The sequence below is a fragment of the Primulina huaijiensis genome, chromosome 15 (genome assembly GCF_012295235.1).
Source record: "Primulina huaijiensis isolate GDHJ02 chromosome 15, ASM1229523v2, whole genome shotgun sequence".
NCBI classification, from domain to species: Eukaryota; Viridiplantae; Streptophyta; class Magnoliopsida; order Lamiales; family Gesneriaceae; genus Primulina; species Primulina huaijiensis.
In genome coordinates, this window is record NC_133320.1 from 20,610,250 (window position 1) to 20,629,287 (window position 19,038).

The 19,038-nt window shown below is 35.4% G+C and overlaps 4 protein-coding genes across 7 annotated transcripts; 3 read left to right on the forward strand and 1 right to left on the reverse strand.

Annotated features, from left to right (window-relative positions):
• Positions 1–4,477: 4,477 nt before the first annotated feature.
• On the reverse strand, positions 4,478–7,531 carry LOC140960589 (multiprotein-bridging factor 1b). Its single transcript, XM_073418901.1, has 4 exons — positions 7,329–7,531; positions 6,514–6,597; positions 4,897–4,979; positions 4,478–4,795 (listed from the first exon to the last, which is right to left on the reverse strand). The coding sequence occupies exons 1-4, from the start codon at positions 7,459–7,461 to the stop codon at positions 4,676–4,678; spliced, it is 420 nt and encodes a 139-aa protein (XP_073275002.1). The 5' UTR covers positions 7,462–7,531; the 3' UTR covers positions 4,478–4,675.
• A 1,017-nt stretch (positions 7,532–8,548) lies between these two features.
• Positions 8,549–14,601, forward strand: LOC140958183 (polynucleotide 3'-phosphatase ZDP-like). Of its 4 annotated transcripts, none has more exons than XM_073415545.1 (11): positions 8,552–8,934; positions 9,164–9,223; positions 9,502–9,558; positions 10,621–10,689; positions 10,893–10,949; positions 11,293–11,369; positions 11,859–11,940; positions 12,056–12,106; positions 13,387–13,508; positions 13,597–13,666; positions 14,186–14,601. In XM_073415545.1, exons 1-11 carry the CDS (start codon positions 8,701–8,703, stop codon positions 14,237–14,239), a joined length of 933 nt encoding a protein of 310 aa, XP_073271646.1. In that variant the 5' UTR covers positions 8,552–8,700; the 3' UTR covers positions 14,240–14,601. The 4 variants fall into 4 exon arrangements, with proteins under 4 accessions (XP_073271647.1, XP_073271646.1, XP_073271645.1 ...); XM_073415543.1 differs by having other exon boundaries at positions 8,559–8,934; positions 12,056–12,172; positions 14,186–14,598; XM_073415544.1 differs by lacking the exon at positions 9,164–9,223 and having other exon boundaries at positions 8,554–8,934; positions 12,056–12,172; positions 14,186–14,600.
• Positions 14,602–15,383: 782 nt separating this feature from the next.
• LOC140960124 (peptide-N4-(N-acetyl-beta-glucosaminyl)asparagine amidase A-like) lies at positions 15,384–17,428 on the forward strand. The gene has a single exon (XM_073418273.1). The coding sequence runs from the start codon at positions 15,465–15,467 to the stop codon at positions 17,235–17,237; it is 1,773 nt and encodes a 590-aa protein (XP_073274374.1). The 5' UTR covers positions 15,384–15,464; the 3' UTR covers positions 17,238–17,428.
• A 320-nt stretch (positions 17,429–17,748) lies between these two features.
• On the forward strand, positions 17,749–18,538 carry LOC140960125 (anther-specific protein LAT52-like). Its single transcript, XM_073418274.1, has 2 exons — positions 17,749–17,986; positions 18,113–18,538. Exons 1-2 carry the CDS (start codon positions 17,827–17,829, stop codon positions 18,439–18,441), a joined length of 489 nt encoding a protein of 162 aa, XP_073274375.1. The 5' UTR covers positions 17,749–17,826; the 3' UTR covers positions 18,442–18,538.
• The last annotated feature ends 500 nt before the right edge of the window (positions 18,539–19,038 follow it).

The following is a 19,038-nucleotide window of genomic DNA, read 5'->3' on the forward strand; positions in this document are numbered from 1 at the left end:
ACACGCCTAGCTAGCAAGTAGCAACCTTCCATAAAATAACATATCAGGTTCAAGACTCGATTATAAGAAACCTGGAACTCAACCATAACAAAACATGTGGCTTGGATTAATTAATTTAAGCTGGCCAAGTCATCTTCCAACTAGGAACTAATGCGTAACAGAATCATTCTTTAATTATGATAAAGTCAAAGATTCTGTGATTATTAGATAATCATGAAGTGGAATACTTAGTCATAATATGATCTTAAGTAGTAAACCATCATTAAAAGTGCTAATCCTTTTGTAGCAAATGAGTCACTATGAAGTTTAAAGACATTTTAGGATAATGTTGTGTAATATCAAATGCTTCTAGCTTTGTATGGTTAAAAAGAAAATGTGCACGGATTAATATATTTATAACTTTATATATATTATATGATAATAATACTTTGATTTTCTCTGACTTTTCTATGTTATCTAGTTAAATTTTATATGTTGTAAGAAATAAAAATGCGCCATGCGTTTTTATCTTTTTTTCTTTATCAATTTGTTTTTGGTTAATTTCTTTTAACATTCCCTAGAAAATCATGTATTCAAATATAATGTAACAAGTTTAGTGAACCCGGTCTATACTTAAAATGAAAAGTAATATGGTGAAGTTGGATATTCGTCTCAAAAAATTGATACGTAAAATTATTTCACGAGAGTTTTTGTGTTCATACAAATCATATTTGGCCTATTTAAAATTGATGGTGTTTTTATGTACTATATTTCAGCTTATTAGATTTTGTAAAAGACAGATAGAAATGTATTCACTCGGGAGTTTTGAAATGTTTTTTTTTATATCCTAATCTAAGGATTGAGAAAGACTCGAACTTGAGTCAATACATGAGAAATTCAGGTGAAATCATTGGGTCAAGCCCTCGGTCTCTTGAAATGTTTTTTTTATTATTACTATAAACGAGAAAATGTATTTTTGTCATAAATAGTCAAAAAAATGTTTTAAAATTGTTGAAATTGAATTATATAATATTAACACATAATATTTTTTATGTTGCACGTCTATTTATAAATTAATAAATCGAAAAACCAAATCAGAAATAAATTGTGTGTGTGATGTTATTGTGTTTTCTAACATCCCATTATATTTTAAAGATGGAACTTTGAAGGCCAAATTATATTTCATCCAAAATCTAACAAACTATAGAGTTTCCACTCGAATTATGCACGGAAATGGGAACCGATAAAAAGCTAAAATTATCACGAAGAATTGATAATTTATACAATTCAAAGATAAATTTACAACTTCAATACATACATTAAATTTAATTTTCCATCCGCGAGACGGGTTTGCCTCATTTCTCTGATCCATTCGAACTTTCAATGCATTGGGACGTTGATGAAGTGATGCTGGGGATCAGGACCTCCGGGACTAGCCCGCCTTGGCTTGTATCGACCGTTTACGTAGCCGTCGCCTGCATCAATGTCATGGTATTTCTCGAGAATCATCTTTCTTCGAAACATGGCTCGAAAAGATTCTGAAACAATCATACTCTTACTGTTAATGATCCTAGCTTCGGATCGACCCCTCGTTGTCGTCGATATCAATATAAAGCACATGAAGAACTTCAAGCTCATGTGGCACATTGTATTCTTGGTATATACTTGATGATTCAAGGCATGGGTATAAATAGAGAGGTATCCCACATCATGGCTTTGCAAGCAAACAAATGAAGTTAGGGCAACCTAGTACCCTTTTGCTTGTGATGACTTTATTTTTTTGTGCTGAGTTTTTGGTTTTTTAGTGTTGGCAAAAGTGAATGTCTAGTCATGAATTTTGGCCTAATTAAACTAATATATGTGATGTTGAGAGACTGAAAAGCTACTTAGTACTTTGACTGAGATTAAGCTTATTGTTTGTCTGACCAATTCGCTTTTTTCTAGCCATCAAATGGTCACTATCTTGATCATTAAAACCATCCTTTTTTGGCTAAATTAGTACTTTCGATTTTACTGAAGCCGACAAAAATCCGCAAATCCATCGATTGACTTGTATCTCATCTGAAATCAAGATTCATAAGATGAAATATCGTGTCTTGAGGTCCAATTGCTATTTAATTTAGTTGTGTAGTTTCTTTTGATGGTATCGAAATTTAGTTATTATTTCGAAATTTATAGTTGTTTGCAATAATTTCGTACCAAAGTAGTATAAATATCACTTCAAACTCTATTATGAGATCATATAGGATTCCCATGGTTATGTTCTTTTAGTTTTCTTATTATTATATTTCTACTGTCTTATGAGCACTCGAGCTAAGCTTCTAGCAATTGTTCGGGATCTTGAATCGATGTTGTCAACAGAATGAATCTTTTTTCTTTATAAATGGAGATTGATTCATGGTTTCTAAATTATTTTTTATACGACGTGAGAACTCACAACCGTTACTCTTTGGTGTGCACTGGATAAACCTCCGTATTAACGCAATATATTGCAAATCACGCTAACCAAGTAAACCGCACAGGTCAAGTCTGGTGCAACATGTTTGTCCGAGAAAGTGTTGTTAGGAAGAATCGAACTCATGATCACTAACCAAATGCTTATATACTCTAAAAACTCGTAAAACTTCATTTTTTTAATAGATCATTACACTTGGACGTTTACATTAAAATCTATGTCATGTTAGAAGTCAAAACAAGTCTATATTATTGGAATATTCAATTAATCGTATTCACATTTGTGCTAAGGAAATGTGATTGCATAGTTTGCTACATCTATTAGAAGTCTTTGGAAAATAGATAGCATATGGTTTCCCTACCTTAGAATTTATGGAAGTTTTTGTGACCACTTCCTATTAAAAGTTTTAGTCTAGTCCCCTCTCATGTATTGTGTTCTCTTTAAAAAAAACAAAACAAAAACAAAAACAAATGGGCGGGGTTCGCAAAAAACCCACCACGACATAGAGAAAAATATCATTTTTAAATCCATCATTTCACTTGTTTTATAATCTTTGTGGGATTACGTACATGAGCGCCAAAGCATCCAACTTCTATTATTTTAGGGTTCTACTATATGTCTTATACGCTATTGTATTTTTGTTAGTTTTTCTTTAACTAAAAAAATAACTAAAGATGGAGGATCTGCTGAAGACCGTGAACTTTGAAGGTGATCGATCCACTCTTTGATAAGAATCGTGTAAGCTGTTTTCTTTGTCGTTTTCACGTTTTTATTATCTGAAAGTTCACTCCGTCCATACTCGAGAAAGATGAGTCAAAAATTGGCATTTTAGGAATAAAAATCTATCGTTATTTTGACTTTTGAGTCATAGTGGGTATTATCTTCGTATTTTATTTACTATTTTGTGTTTATTGCGTCGGATGCTTGCCAGCCAATGGGGACAATGTCCCGACCAAATGGAGCGTTGTGCCAGCACTCAGTCGCCCTTCTAATATTGAATCGAGTTATTGGAATACATTAATTCAAAATACGTGTGCATGATTATTGTATTTTAAAATATTGATAAATTTATAGTTATATTTGGTAATTATTTTATAAATATATTGATGTGATCAGGGTGAATAAGGTGAGCTGGGTCGGACAATCCACCGGATCTTGGTGTGAAGATGATGAAAGAAAACTGAGCTATGTGATGTCTTGAACACAAGAAAACGAACGTGTGAATGGGCGTCGGAAGGGTCTCCGACGTGACCACTCCGATGCTTAAGTTAGCAAGTTGAAGATAAGAAAACAAGTGTATAGAAATAAATGCTTCTAGTGTATATATGTGTGAATATATGTCAATATATATGAATGAAATAAATGTAAAGCAAACCTATTATTTATAGAAAGAAGATGATGATTTTTCATTGTTTTCGGTGTCTACTTACCACTTTTGGCCGTCACCTACTTGTTGTCACGCCACCTTGACTTTCCCATTATGTCAAATCAATAAGATATGTCAGACACACTAATCGAGATAAGATATCGTCTACTCTCGAGAGAAAGTGCGGTACTATTATCGAGACATCTCGGATAGAGAGTCATCACCCAGACAGGTGAGTGCCTGGGACGTCATTTACCCGACAACCAGAGGCTCGAGCTCTCGGACAAATTTAGGTGCTTACAACGTTGTATCTACAACTCGAGATCACGTCCTTTTATAGAGAGGCTGATACTGTTAGGCCCGGAGGACCGTTGCCATTTAGAGTTGGTTTCATAGTGGTTTTCTTCGCATGTTCTAACAATACAATGGAGAAAAAAGGTAGTAAAACGAACTTTACAACCAGGGATAAAATACCCAAATATATTTTTAATATATTTGGGTATTTTATCCCTGGTTGTAAAGTTCGTTTATATATATATATATATATATATATATATATATAAGCACCAAAACCAAAAAGAAGGAAGTTCTATGATACAAGAGTGATTTTAGTTTTTACGTAAGGGTAATTCACTATAATTAAATTTTAAACGCAGAATGATTTGAAAAGATGCACAGATGACAGATTTGGACGATTTTATTGATTCAACTACATAAGAGATTCATGCTTCATGAGAACCCATACCAGGCTTAGGACAATCTGAGTTAATAGCAATTACAGTGGCCAAAATATGAGTAAAAGACGAGTTCATGGGCACACCACTTTTAGGAATCAAGTCAACAACGAAAGTGCAAACGACTCCCCGGGTTGCTTTTTATTTCTTTCCTCTTAGTTTTGCACCAAGAGCCCGCTCGAGTTTAGATATTATCTGCTGATTTGGGATTGCCTTCCCAGATTCATATTCCTGAATGACTTGGGGTTTCTCATTTATTAACTGCAGCAGAATGAAGCCAGTAATGAAAATTCCAGTTACCAATTATATGCTGACACAAACAAGAAAGATGGGAGGAAACTGGAAAGACAGAAATAACGAACCTGAGCAAGTTGAGACTGTGTCAGTTTCTTATCTATTCGAGCTTGCATGATAGCCTTTTTCAATTCGGTGGGAACCCTGTCATCTATGGCAAAGTAAAAGTAGAAGAATACGAGCTTTAATGTTGATAACTCAAGTTGCACGGAATCATTAACTGATTATCATGAAAAAGTAGATATTCAAAACACTGTTTAGTTAAAAGTATCATTCACTGGAATAAAGAAGAAACCAGAATTTTGTTCATTGTACAATCCACTTCTCCATATTATTCAAGGAAACCCGTAGTATTAGCATGTCCAAAACTAAAACGACTCAAAACACTGAAGGAATAAAAAGAAAAGAGGCTTTTGGCTTCGAATCGACGATGAGTAATAGGGATAGCAAGAAAATAAATAGAGTACAAAGAAGGAGAAGGATAGCAGATTCTGTTACTACTGGGTTGTTATCCAATACAAAATGTTGCAGATGGGAGGGTGTATCACATTTGAGTTTTCAATTCTTTCCAACTTTCTGCTGTTTAAGTTCAGGTTTATAAGATTTAGGTTCGTTGCAAAAGCGGGAGATAAGGCTGTGCCAGCATGATAAGAGGGTGAAACAGGAAAAAATTGAAGCGAGCTCCAATCACAGGTGACAGCAGCTTGGTACACAAACAAAAACAAAAGGAGTTGAACAAGTGGATGCTCACATGTTTTGGAATTTGGGGAGATCCATTGATGTGCAAAGTCAATGTTTTCCAATAATGTGGATTAATCTGTGTTTACAAATTGGTGTGTGGCCTATAATAAGACTTGATAAGTGAGAGTTCAAAAAAATCTATCTGAGTATTTTGTTTTGGTTTTTACATTGAGGCCACTAAGGCAATAATAGGGATATTATGTCGGAAGAGTTATATTCCCCAGCTGGAAATTAACCGAAAGATGACTCCTAAAGATAATGGAAACCTGCATGGAAAAAACGAGGGCATGAAAAAAGGTAGGCCTATAATTTTGTTTAGGTTTTCACATTGAAGCCAATAACGACTTGATAAGTGTGGCCTATTAATCTGTGTTTACAAATTGGTGTGTGCCTATGATTTTGTTTTGGCTTTCACATTGAGGCCACTAGCGACTTACGTATTTCGTTTTCTATAAATCCTCTCTCTTATTTCCTTTCACTCTCTAGCTTCCCAAGCTGGAAATTAACCGAAAGATGACTCCTAAAAATTATGGAACGCCGTATGGAAGTGAAGGCATGAAAAAAGGTAGGTTTAAAGCAACATAAAACAATACAACCCACTTATCACCAAGACGAGTGAGAGGCCCTGTTTTCAGTTTCCTTATTTTGTTAGTTTCATTTTAGGTAGAAGTAGAGTAGCTTCAAGTGAGGTTATGTACATCCAATCATTCATCTTAAAAACAAGCAGAACCCAGAGAGGAAAATCAACTCCATAAGTTAGTTTCAGGCCCAATGACTCAAGTATCCATTACATTTCACACCTTAGCTCGTGTGATGGGAAATTTCCATTCGCAAACAACATGAATTTTTGAATATCAAGAATGAACTACGAAACTCATGAAGTGAACATAAAGATTGAACTAATTCAACATGATGATAATGAGAAGCAACTAAGTTCGACTCACGAGACAAATTTTCTGTTTCCTCATCAAGCTTCCTAGTGTTCAGAGAGGTGCCGCTTGAAGCAGCCTTGTTTGTTCCCGCAGTTGCTGCAGTTTAATATACAGTTAGAATCGGAGAATAAATTGTCTAGGAAAAACAAGACAAACAGGAAGTGTTAAGGGAAAATTAGACCCAATTATAAGCAAGGGCATGCTCATATTTGGTTTCACATGTCACAAAAACCTATACTAAATGAACAATCTAGACTTCGATAGAAAGATGCATAAGATACAAAGAGTATAACAGAAACATAATAATCTCGCAGAGCAATGAAAATGAAAAGGAGGTTGCATACACAACACTTAAAACTCAATCAAGAACGAATTCCAATTTGAACAAGAGTTGTAATTATTTAAAAAATTAACATTCTGGTTGGCTTCAAGAAGCACACGAAACACAGGTCATGATAGCATAAGTGCATCGCCTCAATTTGAGGAAAAAAATATCAAACTTTTTGTATATATTTTTCCCGGAAGAGACAATTGGTTCAATTGAATAACATCTATATAATTGGTCTTGCAAATCTACTTCAGCACAGGCATAAATAAAATTACCACGATAACACTAAAAATCCGACACACAAAATAAAACCCTAAAATACAACTAATTTTACCAAATCAAAATAATACGAGATGGGAAATTATTGTAGCAGCCACATTTCACATGGCGAACCATATAAATTTACCCTAAGACAAGAAATAAAACATAAAAGATCATAAATAAACCATATATATTCGAAGATATATATCATACAATATCATAGATAACGAATACGCACACTTCTTGATGGTTTCTATTTCAGCTCCCGAGCGTCGGGCGGCGTTCACGGCTTTCTCATCTTTACGTGCGGCGGCTGTAGGCGCCTTCTTCCGGATCACTACTGGCTCCCAATCTTGAGAGATTCCGGCCATCGTCGAAAGGTTATAACTGATTGAAAAATTTTGAGTAGTTTCTCAGCTGGGTATATTAGGAGATGTCACCATTTGGTACTGGTCATATATATAGAGGAACAGGAAGGCCGCGTTTGGCTGGTGTGTAATAAAAATTAAATAAAATTGTAAGGGATAATAATTTTTTTGAAAATTACATATTTATCGATAAATTATTATAGTAATTATTTATGCGAAAATAAATAAATTAGAACCAATATTATAAATAGGGGAAAAAGGAACAGCTGATTACAAGTTCTGGTTATTCGTGCCATACATCCTCTCGATTAAATTTTTGAATTATTGTTATGTAGTTAATCTCAAATCTATTATTTTAATATGATATCAATTGATGTAAATATTGTATGACGAGACAAGTTTAGTTAATTTTATGTCTAATATGATGGGTTGAAATGAAATGAGTAGATATGTCATCTTTATCGATCCAGAAATTGTCATTCAACACGTCTATTTCATATGATATGAAGAGTCGATTAAATAGATATAACTTATTTTGACACCCATATATACCCATGTGTGTGAAAATAATTTAGAGACAAGGATGGTTGTCATTGTTGTTTGCCCGCCAAGTAATTGAAGAAATGGGAGCCAAACACTAATAATACCAAAAAGTCAACTTTCACGTTATATTGAGAATTTCACAAAAATTCGTATAAAATTCTTTTTAATGTAAACTTTGTAAAATAGTTTTTCAATTCCAACTAATTCATAAAAAATATTATATTTTATGTTAAAAATATTGTTTTTCGAAACTATTTGAAACTATATTTTATACAAATATAATGTCGATAATTTTAATTTTAATTAAATAAAATTTATGTGCGATTAAAATATGAAAAATTATATGTGATCAAAATTTCAAATTTAAGATTAGATTTCGATAGTCAATTATATCATATTCATTCTGATACTTAAAACAATTATCAGGAGTTCGATTCAATCAACCAACAATTTTTTGAACCAACATGTATAAATTTGTTTGTAATACAGTTTATCTTGACAAACTTGATTTTCAGTCACTGCTTATGCTGATGAAAGTCACGCCCATAAGTTCCATTCGCTCGAAAGATCGAGTATTTCCTAAAGTAACAAACGTATCCCCAAATCAAATTTGTTTTTAACATCGATCTTGACCAAAGTATCTTGAGCCCTAAAGCCCCAAATTGCTGTCATTTGCTCCTTTTCATAGTATCTGCAGCAATGTCGTCGTCTCCAGCTGCAGCAAAAGTCGTTGTTGAATATGCGAAGTCGGGCCGATCATTGTGTAAAATATGCTCAAAATCTATTGCTTCCGGTGCTCCAAGGTTGGGTATGGTGAGCAAAGACCCCCGAGGGTTTGACATGACCAAATGGCATCACTTGAATTGTTTTCCTTCTAGTGGGTCTAGTTCTATTTCACCAGCTGAGTCCATCGCTGGTTTCTCATCCCTGAAGGTGAACATGTGATGGGATTTTCTGGTTGTTTTTGGTCAATTTATTCACTATTTCAGCTGCAAATATCTTGTGAATGTAAGAAGATTTGGTTGGCTATATTGACCCATAATGTGATTTTGTAGAGGGGTTTTCCAAAAAATTTGCGAAGAAATGAGTTTGTAGTAATATTTTACTTTTGAAAGATAACCGTAATCCTATTTATATATTATCCGATCGAGTGCAATTGCAGAGCAGTGATCGGGATTTTTTGAAGAAATTAGAGAATGAAGTGATTCAAGCGTCAAATAAGGTAACGCTGCCACGGAGAATTGCCTATAGTTTAGACTTATTCAGGAAGAGCAATGTCACTGAGAAACTTCTAATATGTAGCATGTTGGATATTTGATCCAGTACTGAAGCTATCATCAGTCTGAGCAGAAATCTAACCTTTTGCATATTTGAGGGAAAAAAGGGACAGCTGATGGAGCTTCTAAATGAGTTCCTTGAAGATGGCATACAATTAAATTGTTTTCATTATCTCGCCCTGACTTATATATGTGATACTGTAATTTTTTTCACATATATTAGGTTTGTGTCACAGACGAAGAGGAAGAGTTGGGGCAAGGAAACTTGAAGAAACAAAAGGTAGACTACTGCACGTTATATTGATCATGGAACCAAATTGATGATACAATTATGATGTATAACATTGTTATTTCCTTCTCTCTTTTTTTCGAGTTCTGAGATTTTGGTCATGATTTAAACACCATAGATATAGATATATTCATGTACTTCAATTTTTCAGCACTTCCCGGAATTATTCTTTTATCTTATTATTTTTTATTCCAATAAGTTATATTTTAAAATTTTAACATATTCCCACAAATATCAATTCAGATATAATATTTACTAGACAAAACATGATTTCACCTGCATGCTAAAAATTATACCCCTAAAAAAATAATTTTACACATTTTTTTCATCTCCCAAAACCATTTCTCCAAAAGAACATTATTTATGTTTTCTGTTTTAGACATGTACTCTTAGCTACAAAGCGTAGAAGGCTGAGCTATATGAAAGTTAGCCTGGAAATGTAATAATTTTGAAATCCACTTTCTTTTTCAGAATTTTTGGAGATTTAAGATCTGTACGTAGTAAATTGTTTATTGGATTCAGTTAGTGGATTATATTGTAATATAGTGGAATCCTGCGGCCTAGTTAGTGAATAGAGAGAGTGAGACCAGGTGTTTGGATGCATAAGCTCTGTGATGTATTGATTTTCTAAGGTGTTGTGTGAGCTTAAGCCCTTTAAATCTTACAGTTATGATCGTCTACTATCTGAGTTTAATAACTGGCCAAGCTTCTGTGGATTTTACCAGTGTTCTTGTGGCTGTTTTTTCAAATTTGTCTTTGCAATTGTATGTGCTCTAGTGTGAATAAATTGCTTAAAAAGTCGCTCCTTCCTAAAAAGTTGATCCTTTACCACACCAGTTTTCTGCTGGTGTCACTGATTTTGGTGATCCCTGCGATCATATATTACTAATTGGGGAGTTATTTTTAAGATATTTATAATCAGTTATTGAGTCTTTCGATGATGCTATCAAGTATCGTGGTGCTTTTCGAATTGTTTTTAGCTAATAAATTTTCCAGGATATTTGGAAGCAATGCTTTTGTTTATATTCTGTTACGTGACAAAATTTTGTATAGTTTGGATATGAGGATGAGGGAAAGCTGGAGATGTCCATATCCACTTCTGATATCAAAGACGGGTACAAGGTATGAACCATAATAACTTTTTATGCCAGATTGTATTTGTGGTTGTTTTTGGGAGTTTTCGTACTGTATGATGCACTTATTGCATCTCTCTCCAGGCCATCTCTAACTTAAATATTTCTTTTGGGTATTTTATTGTATAATTTTTTTGTTTTACCAGAATTTCCGCTTTTACAAAGTTTTTTGAAATCATTCCCTCATTTCAGGATGCTATATTATGGCCTAAATGGAAGGCATTCCAGACCATCATATTTCTTGAACGGGTAAGCACATGTCTTAAATGATGGTGTTTTTCATTACAAAGAGGGGCAAGGATGATAGACTACTGGATTACCATTTTTGTATCAATATTGTTTTTCAATACAATATCCGTGTTCTGTGTAAATAGTTACTCGTTTCTTGACTCTCTACATGTCCCTAAGTTGCTTCTAACTGAAATGTCATTTTAGTGTTCTGACTTTGGAAAATTTATTCTTTTATTTCTGTCGATCTAATTTGTATATCTTCTGTTTATGTGCGAGTAATACTAATCAATTTTAGAGAATTTTCATGCGGCATAACCCATTAACTTCTGGAAATCAGCTTTTTTGGAATTTTTATTGGTAGGATGTTGGTCTTCATGATTCACGAAAGATTGCAGCCTTTGATTTTGATGGGTGCCTTGCAAAGACATCTGTGAAAAGGTATAAGCTTACTGGTGTTGAAGGCACTTTATGATATTTTGAACTGTTTTTTTTAACTGCGTGATTCTTGTATGTGTGGTAAACTGTTTGAGCCTGTGCCTAATTGTTGTAATAAGTTGTTCTTGTAAAACCGTGAACCATTGATTCTACCTTTCTGAACAGCTGATATAAAATGGAAAATTATTCTAGAGGGTCCTTGAACAAATTCTATTCTATTGTTAATGTTTTTCCCTTGCAAAGATCAGTAGTTCTATGCTTGCTGCTATTCGTGGAAGAAAAAATTAACAGTATGCATGAGTCTGCTTAACTTGAAGCCTTTTTTAGTTAATTGCATCAGATCATTGTTAAATGCAGTAATATTTTGACATATCATGGTCACTTGGTGATTGATCTAATATGACCAGAACTTATTGGATTGATTAAGGCTTTCTGAAGCTGAATCACCTGATGCATTAAAATGATTATTCAATTATGTTCTTTTTATCCTAGAGTGGGTGCTGATGCATGGTCCGTTATGTATCCTTCAATACCTGAGAAACTTCAGAACTTGTATAATGATGGCTACAAGCTGGTTTGTGCTCCTTTTTCTTTCAGGCTCTCCGAATCTGTTTGCATGATATTGTATTATACAGGATTAACTAAGAATTTGGAATGAATGTTGACTGTATAATTGGCCCCTTCAATAGGTTATTTTTACCAATGAGTCCAATATAGAGCGCTGGAAGAATAAGAGGCAGGTAGCTGTTGATTCCAAACTTGGACGACTTGAGAATTTCATTAAGCTTGTGAAGGTCCCCATTCAGGTTTATTTGCTGTCTCTACAGAGACTCGTGTTCTATTTGGCAGAGCTTTGGAACAATTGTGATCCACGATATACTTGTCCAGAATTTTTTTAGCTTTAATAAGTGTTCTCAAATGATAGATGTGCTTGTGACCTCCATATATGATATGTTCTGTTGACTTATCAGTGTGAATTCTTTTTCATTTTGTACGTCAGCCTTGTCCTTTTTCCCCGAAATAAATATTATTTTATTGATTGTTTAGTGCTTGTGGTAACACTGATATCTATCAGAAAACAGTTCTGATTTATTTTGAATAAATCTTCTTTATCTTATTCTTCGTACTAATGAGTTTATTGTAATGTGATTTCTCTTCAACCCTACGTATGTTAGTTGTTCAATATGAGAAACAAGATTAGTAGATTCAGTTGAACCCTATAATGTAATGTGGACCAAAGTGTGAAGATTATGGATTTGGGTCTAATTTCACCTAAAAAATTAACTTAGGGGGATTGTCCTAGTCTATAATCCAACCGATGTTGGACATCTGACGCGGCCTCTCACTCTCAGTAATGAACAATTGGAGCGTGAAATTTACAAGATATTGTCGAGTGATCTATAAGGAATGTCCAACACATAACAGTGAGTCTAGTTTCAAATACAATGTTAAGATTATGGACTTGGACCTTACTCCACCCAAAAGCTAGCTCAAAGAGGAGAATTGTCCAAATCCATTTACACAACTCCCAAGAATTCAATGTAGTCGATATGGTACATTTAACATAAATAAAGCTCTTTGACTTGATTGCAAGACTGGAGATCTGCTTGATGCAGTCTCTAGTTTGGACAAGTTCTAGCATTTCAAATGTTTGTTGCCTATCCTGTTGTTTTGCTTGAGTGTTCAAAGTTCATTATTGGTTGTTGTTTGGCAGACACCAGCTCCAGCTTAGAAATAATCAAGCTGGAAATATAATGGGAAAAATGTGGCCTTTGATGATGGAAACTCTGTTTTTAGAGTAAAAACTTCCATGTATACTTCCCTTTCTGTATGACCATTATAACATCCCCAGCATTTTACAGCATACCGCTGCTCGAATGAAAAATATGTGGTTTCTGGATGCAGAAATGTTTTATGTTTCATTGGCTGATACCCATTTTTTCCCGTTTTTTCGAGTGTGCATGTGATGAAGTAATGATTGCTTGGACAACTGGAAATATTAAGAAAAGTAACATTTCAGGTTTTTATTGCTTGTGGTTTGAGTTATGGTGTACCAGAGGATCCCTTTCGTAAGCCAGAACCCGGGATGTGGAAAATTATGGAGAAGGAATTCAATTCTGGCCTCCCAGTTGACACGAATCAGTTATTGTTTACTTCCTCTTTCTCCTTATAGTGATGCGAAAAATTTAAATGCTAGGTTAATGGCCTGACTTATTTACTCTACTTGTAGATCCTTTTATGTGGGTGATGCGGCTGGAAGACCAGACGATCACAGTGATGCTGACATCAAATTTGCGCAGGTTCTACGAAATGATGTTAACTTAAATTCATTATATATCAAATAGAGTTTCTAAAATGTTACATGACTTGTTTCTTTTAGCTTAGTCATCTCTACAGATTCTTGAACTAATGCTGCAATTTGATCTAAGTTTGGGATTTGGTGGGGAGTTAGAGGAAACAAGGGAACTTGCATGCCCCATCGATTCCTTTTTTCCCCTTTCTTACCCATGCTTGCCTCAGTTTTATTTGAAATTCTACTCAAGTCCTGAGAAACCAACAAAAGCTCCACCATGGAACTACTTTTTTTTTTTTATCTGTCCACCATGGAGCTAATTGGTTGACCACAACATGTCTCATTGCCTCTGCAAGCACTTGCATTGTTGCTCAACCTCTACACATTGTTGTATGGTTGGAGCTTATGTTTGTTTGTGGATCGCCATGTCTGTGTCATCATAGTGTACCGTACCCCTTTCATAAGCCTACTCAGTATCTTACATATTACATTATAATTAACTTCTCTGGAATGTGGATATTTGCAGGCTATCGGACTAAAATTTTATGTTCCTGAGGAGTACTTCATCAATTTGGACTAGTGACCGGTTTTTCTCTTTTTGCCTTTATTGGTTGTGAGACCTGAGACATGCTGCCGGTTTATGGTGCTTGTTGAGAAGACGAAAACACGGACATGCAAATTGTCCAACTGTGAATATTCATTTTCATGAATAGGCCCTTTTTGTTCTGATGCCCATGTAATTGCTTCATCTAAGTTGATCTGTTCTTCGAATTGATCTGAGTTTTTGCTCTGTTTGAAGAAGAGAACCCGAAATCTGATGTAGTTAAGTTGAACTGGTAACGTAGATTAGCCACCAAAGTACGAGAGAGTTTGGATTGAACAATTTAAAAATACATCATATCAACTTAATGATTTATATTAGTAAATTGCCATAGATTTTAAAAACATTCGAGAATCCATTCAAATTTAATTTTACTGATTATCTCAATGATCAGTCGAAGCTGGTGAACTTTTTTTATGCGTTGCACTACGAGACTTGAATGCTAGGATTCTTAATTTAATCGTCAATTCCAACATAGGGGAACACTCTAAAAAGAGAAGTGTTGAGAAATGAATTTGTGTGTGTGTTTATACCCTGGAAAAAGACTTCGTTACTCGAAATGAGTTACACGACTTAGCTAAGAAAATCGAGGGGAAAGAAACCTAAGAATAAACTATTAATATCGTGGAAGTAAGCTTACACTGCACTTGAATTTGCTGAAAACTACATTTAAAATTTTGATAATTCCATTGCTGATTTCTGTTGAGGGGATTGAAGGGACTTTGACATTGTTTCTTTGGGCCTGGTATTTTCAGTTCATTGGATTACCCTAGATCTATTTTCAGATGAACTCAAATATATTTGTTGCAATGTTTGGGAGACAAATGATCGGAGGTTTCAAAGTTCAGGAGACAATCGAGGCGTTGGACATTTCCTGATAACAAAAAAATCTGAACATTACAAATTTTTGGAACCATTCTATGCTACCAATGCTACTCCTGGCGTGTTTTGGGAACATCTTGTACAAAACATAAAATACTGATCGATACATGAATTGTTGTTGTTCAGATATTCGTGCAAACATCTTATATAATATAAACAAAAAAAAATATATTAATGAATTTATTTTTTATTCGGATGGTAGTACTAACTTCTTGCCTTAAAAAAACAAACTGGAGGAGGTGTAGGAATCACCTCAAATTTTGTTATGTGACAATCCACCAGTCTACATTCTACAGACCAACTACTCTCAAGTCTTCAGTAAATGGCTTCATCGTTTATTCTCTTCCTCTTTTGTCTCTTCCTCATCCGCAACCTGCCGCCCTCCGCCGCAAACCTCCGCCAAACTACATCCCTTTTCCGATCAATGCTCATTTCGGAGCCTCCTTCAGGCGTTACCCTTCCCACTACTTTCTTTGAAGTCACCAAACCCATTCCTCTTCCCAAAACCAAACCTTGCTCATATTTAGCACTCCAACACGACTTCGCCTACACATACGGTAAGCCCCCAGTTTTTGCAGATTACAGCCCCACTTCACATTGCTCCTTCCACCAGAAACTTGCAAAAATCGTTCTTGAATGGACAGCAGCTTGCAAAGGCAGGCAATTTGATAGAATCTTTGGTGTTTGGCTTGGTGGGGTTGAGATTCTAAGGAGTTGTACTGCGGAGCCTAGAGCAACTGGAATCGTTTGGACAGTTAAGAAAGATGTTACGAGGTATTATTCCTTGCTGATGACAAATCAGACTCTCGCTGTTTATTTAGGCAACATTGTTGATAGTACTTATACCGGCGTGTACCATGTAAATGTTACTTTTCATTATTATCCTTCTGAAGGAAGTTACACGAATAATGGGGTTGATTCTAACGATTTATTTGATTTTGGGGCCGATTTGATTCAGCCAATTTCAAGAAATTTACCTTTAAATGATGGACTTTGGTTTGAGATCGAGAATTCAAAGGATTTGAAGGGTGAGGAATTCAAGATTCCACCGAATGTGTACAGGGCGGTGCTGGAAGTGTATGTTTCATTTCATGAGAATGATGAGTTTTGGTTTGGGAATTATCCGAATGAGTACATTTACGCAAATAATCTCACTGGTGTGGCAGGTAATGGGCCTTTTAGGGAGGTTGTTGTTAGCTTGGATGGTTACATTGTCGGTGCAATTTGGCCGTTTACTGTGATATACACGGGAGGTGTGAATCCCCTCTTGTGGAGACCAATAACCGGAATAGGTTCGTTCGATCTCCCTTCTTATGACATTGAGATCACGCCGTTCTTGGGTACAATACTAGATGGAAAAGATCATAAGTTTACGTTTAGTGTAACAAATGCTTTAAATGTTTGGTATGTTGATGCAAATTTGCATCTTTGGTTGGATAAAAGGAGCCAGAAGACGCAAGGGAAGTTGGTGGAACACAATAGTTCACCTCTTACCTTATCTCTTTTATCCAACTTCACCGGTTTTGATGGATCGTTTGTTACAAATGTTACTAGGTCTATAGTTTCAAGTGGTTGGGTTGAATCATCCCATGGAGTGATCACAACCAAATCACGTCAAGAATTTGATTACAGTAATTTTATGTCTTTGGGAAATGAGGGGAATTTGCAGATTTTACAACAAGTAATAAATTTAAATAACAGTATTGGTAATATGCTTTCATCACCTTTCAATCTCTCCGCCATATCATTCAAGAAGTTTGGATTACACCTCCACTCTGATAGCATTGATAAAGGGAATGGAATGTATGTTTCTGTAGCAAACGTGACTCTAGATCTTGAAGAGGAGGAGGAAGAGACTTCAGAATCTGCATCCTCCTCGAGTAAGCTCAAGAATTTGCAAAATGGACAGGGCTACATGCTTGTAAAAGGCAATTTAGTGGTCTCTGGATTAGGGAGCACCCAACAGGAATACCATTTCATCGGTGATGAGTCATGCTATTTTAGAAATGTGAGTAGCTCGAATTACACCATTCTTCACGACGAACAGAGGGATTCTTGCGGGTATGACAAGCGCTGGCCATTTACTGCACTATAGACCTGTCTGATCTATGGCCCATCGTGAAAGGAAAGGGATCATTCGATCATTCTACTCTTATTCCAGGCAAGATTTTAGTGGACTTGCTTTGCTCTTTTTATGTATTCCAATTGAACATTATAATGTTAGTTCATGTTTATGATTGTTATGTGCTTTTAACATGTGAACACTAAATCAATCCGATTCCTTTTTCTGTTTGTCACCAAAGAGGAGTTCAAAAGTTATTTAAATTACACATACAAATACACAATTATTGTAAATTTCACACACTACGGCTTGTACATCAAACTTATATATAGAATAAAATAGAGAATTTTTCTTGGAATAGACTTCCAATTTGATAATTGTAGGATCAGAATTGGTAGATATATTTTTAGCCTCAAAACCTCATTCCCCAACCAACGGAAAATAAGGAACCATTGTCTCTCCTCAATGGATGTCCTTAAACATAGCAGAGAGAAGATCGAACATTCATGACTTTTCCTCCCATTTCATCCTCTATAAAATCTTCCAACACCAAGTTTACAAATTGTACTACGCAAACAAAAAGAGAGGAGAGAAAAAAAGAAGAAAGAAGAATAAATAAATAATGGCAAAGGCTGTTGCTCTCATCTCTGCGTTCTGCATCATGGCCTTTGCCGCTGCCGCTGCCCACGCCCATTCCCAAGAAGTGTTCAACGTTGAAGGCGACGTCTACTGCGACCCATGCCGACTTCAGTTTCAGACCAAGCTCAGCCAGAGACTCCCAGGTATGCTTCAATATATGTGTGTGTGTGTGTGTGTGTCTATATATATATATATATATATCCATGCATGCATAAATTTCGATCCATGATCCATCTTGTGCGTTAAACATGATGTTCACGAACTTGCAGGTGCTAAGGTGAGATTGGTGTGCACGGACACGATAACGAAAGCAGTGACATACAGCGTGGAGGGTGTAGCCAACTCCGACGGCCACTACAGTCTGTCGGTGGCCGGGGATCACGAGAAAGAAATATGCGAGGTGCAGGCGGTTGCATCGCCGAGGAGCGACTGCGCTGAGATCATGAACGACATCTCATCATCAAGAATCATATGCACCCGAAACAGTGGAATCCATACACCCGTCCGCTTCGCCAACCCACTTGGATTCATGACCAAGGATATAATTCCCCAATGCGTCGAAGTCATCAAGGACTTGGAATTGTTCGTGGATGCTTAGATTGAGTTCATAATTTCTTTATTTGGTCATTTTACTTGACAATTTACATGTACACTCCCATTTTGTAATTGTTCTATTTAATCAATATTGTATTCTTTCTATCAAGAAAATAAAATAACATTATNAGGAAATAGAATGTTGGTTCTTTTTTTATGCTGGAGCAAAAAGAAAATTATGAAATAAAATGGTATATTTAAAATATGAATTTTTAATAAAGGGGGACATGAGTTTATTTTCTCAAGTTTACTACAACCTAATAATTTGCATGGGTGATTCATGGAGTTTGTTAAAAAAGTATCAAACAAAAAATAATTAACCCCCCAAAACCAACCCACAATTCCACATTATCACACGTATCAAACAAGGTTCAAAATGCCATCGCTTTGGTTGCAGCGTGTGCAATTATCTCTTCCATTAGAGCCTTCGATGTCTCTTGGGTGGGAAACACAACTCTGGTTGTTGTCGAGAAACAAGAGACGTGTGTCCGTTGCGATCGACATCATGAGAGGTGTGTGAACGAGTATGTATTCTCAAATGACGAACCGAATCAAGCCGAATATACTGAAAATTTTAAAGCTCAAATTCAGTTCTAAATAG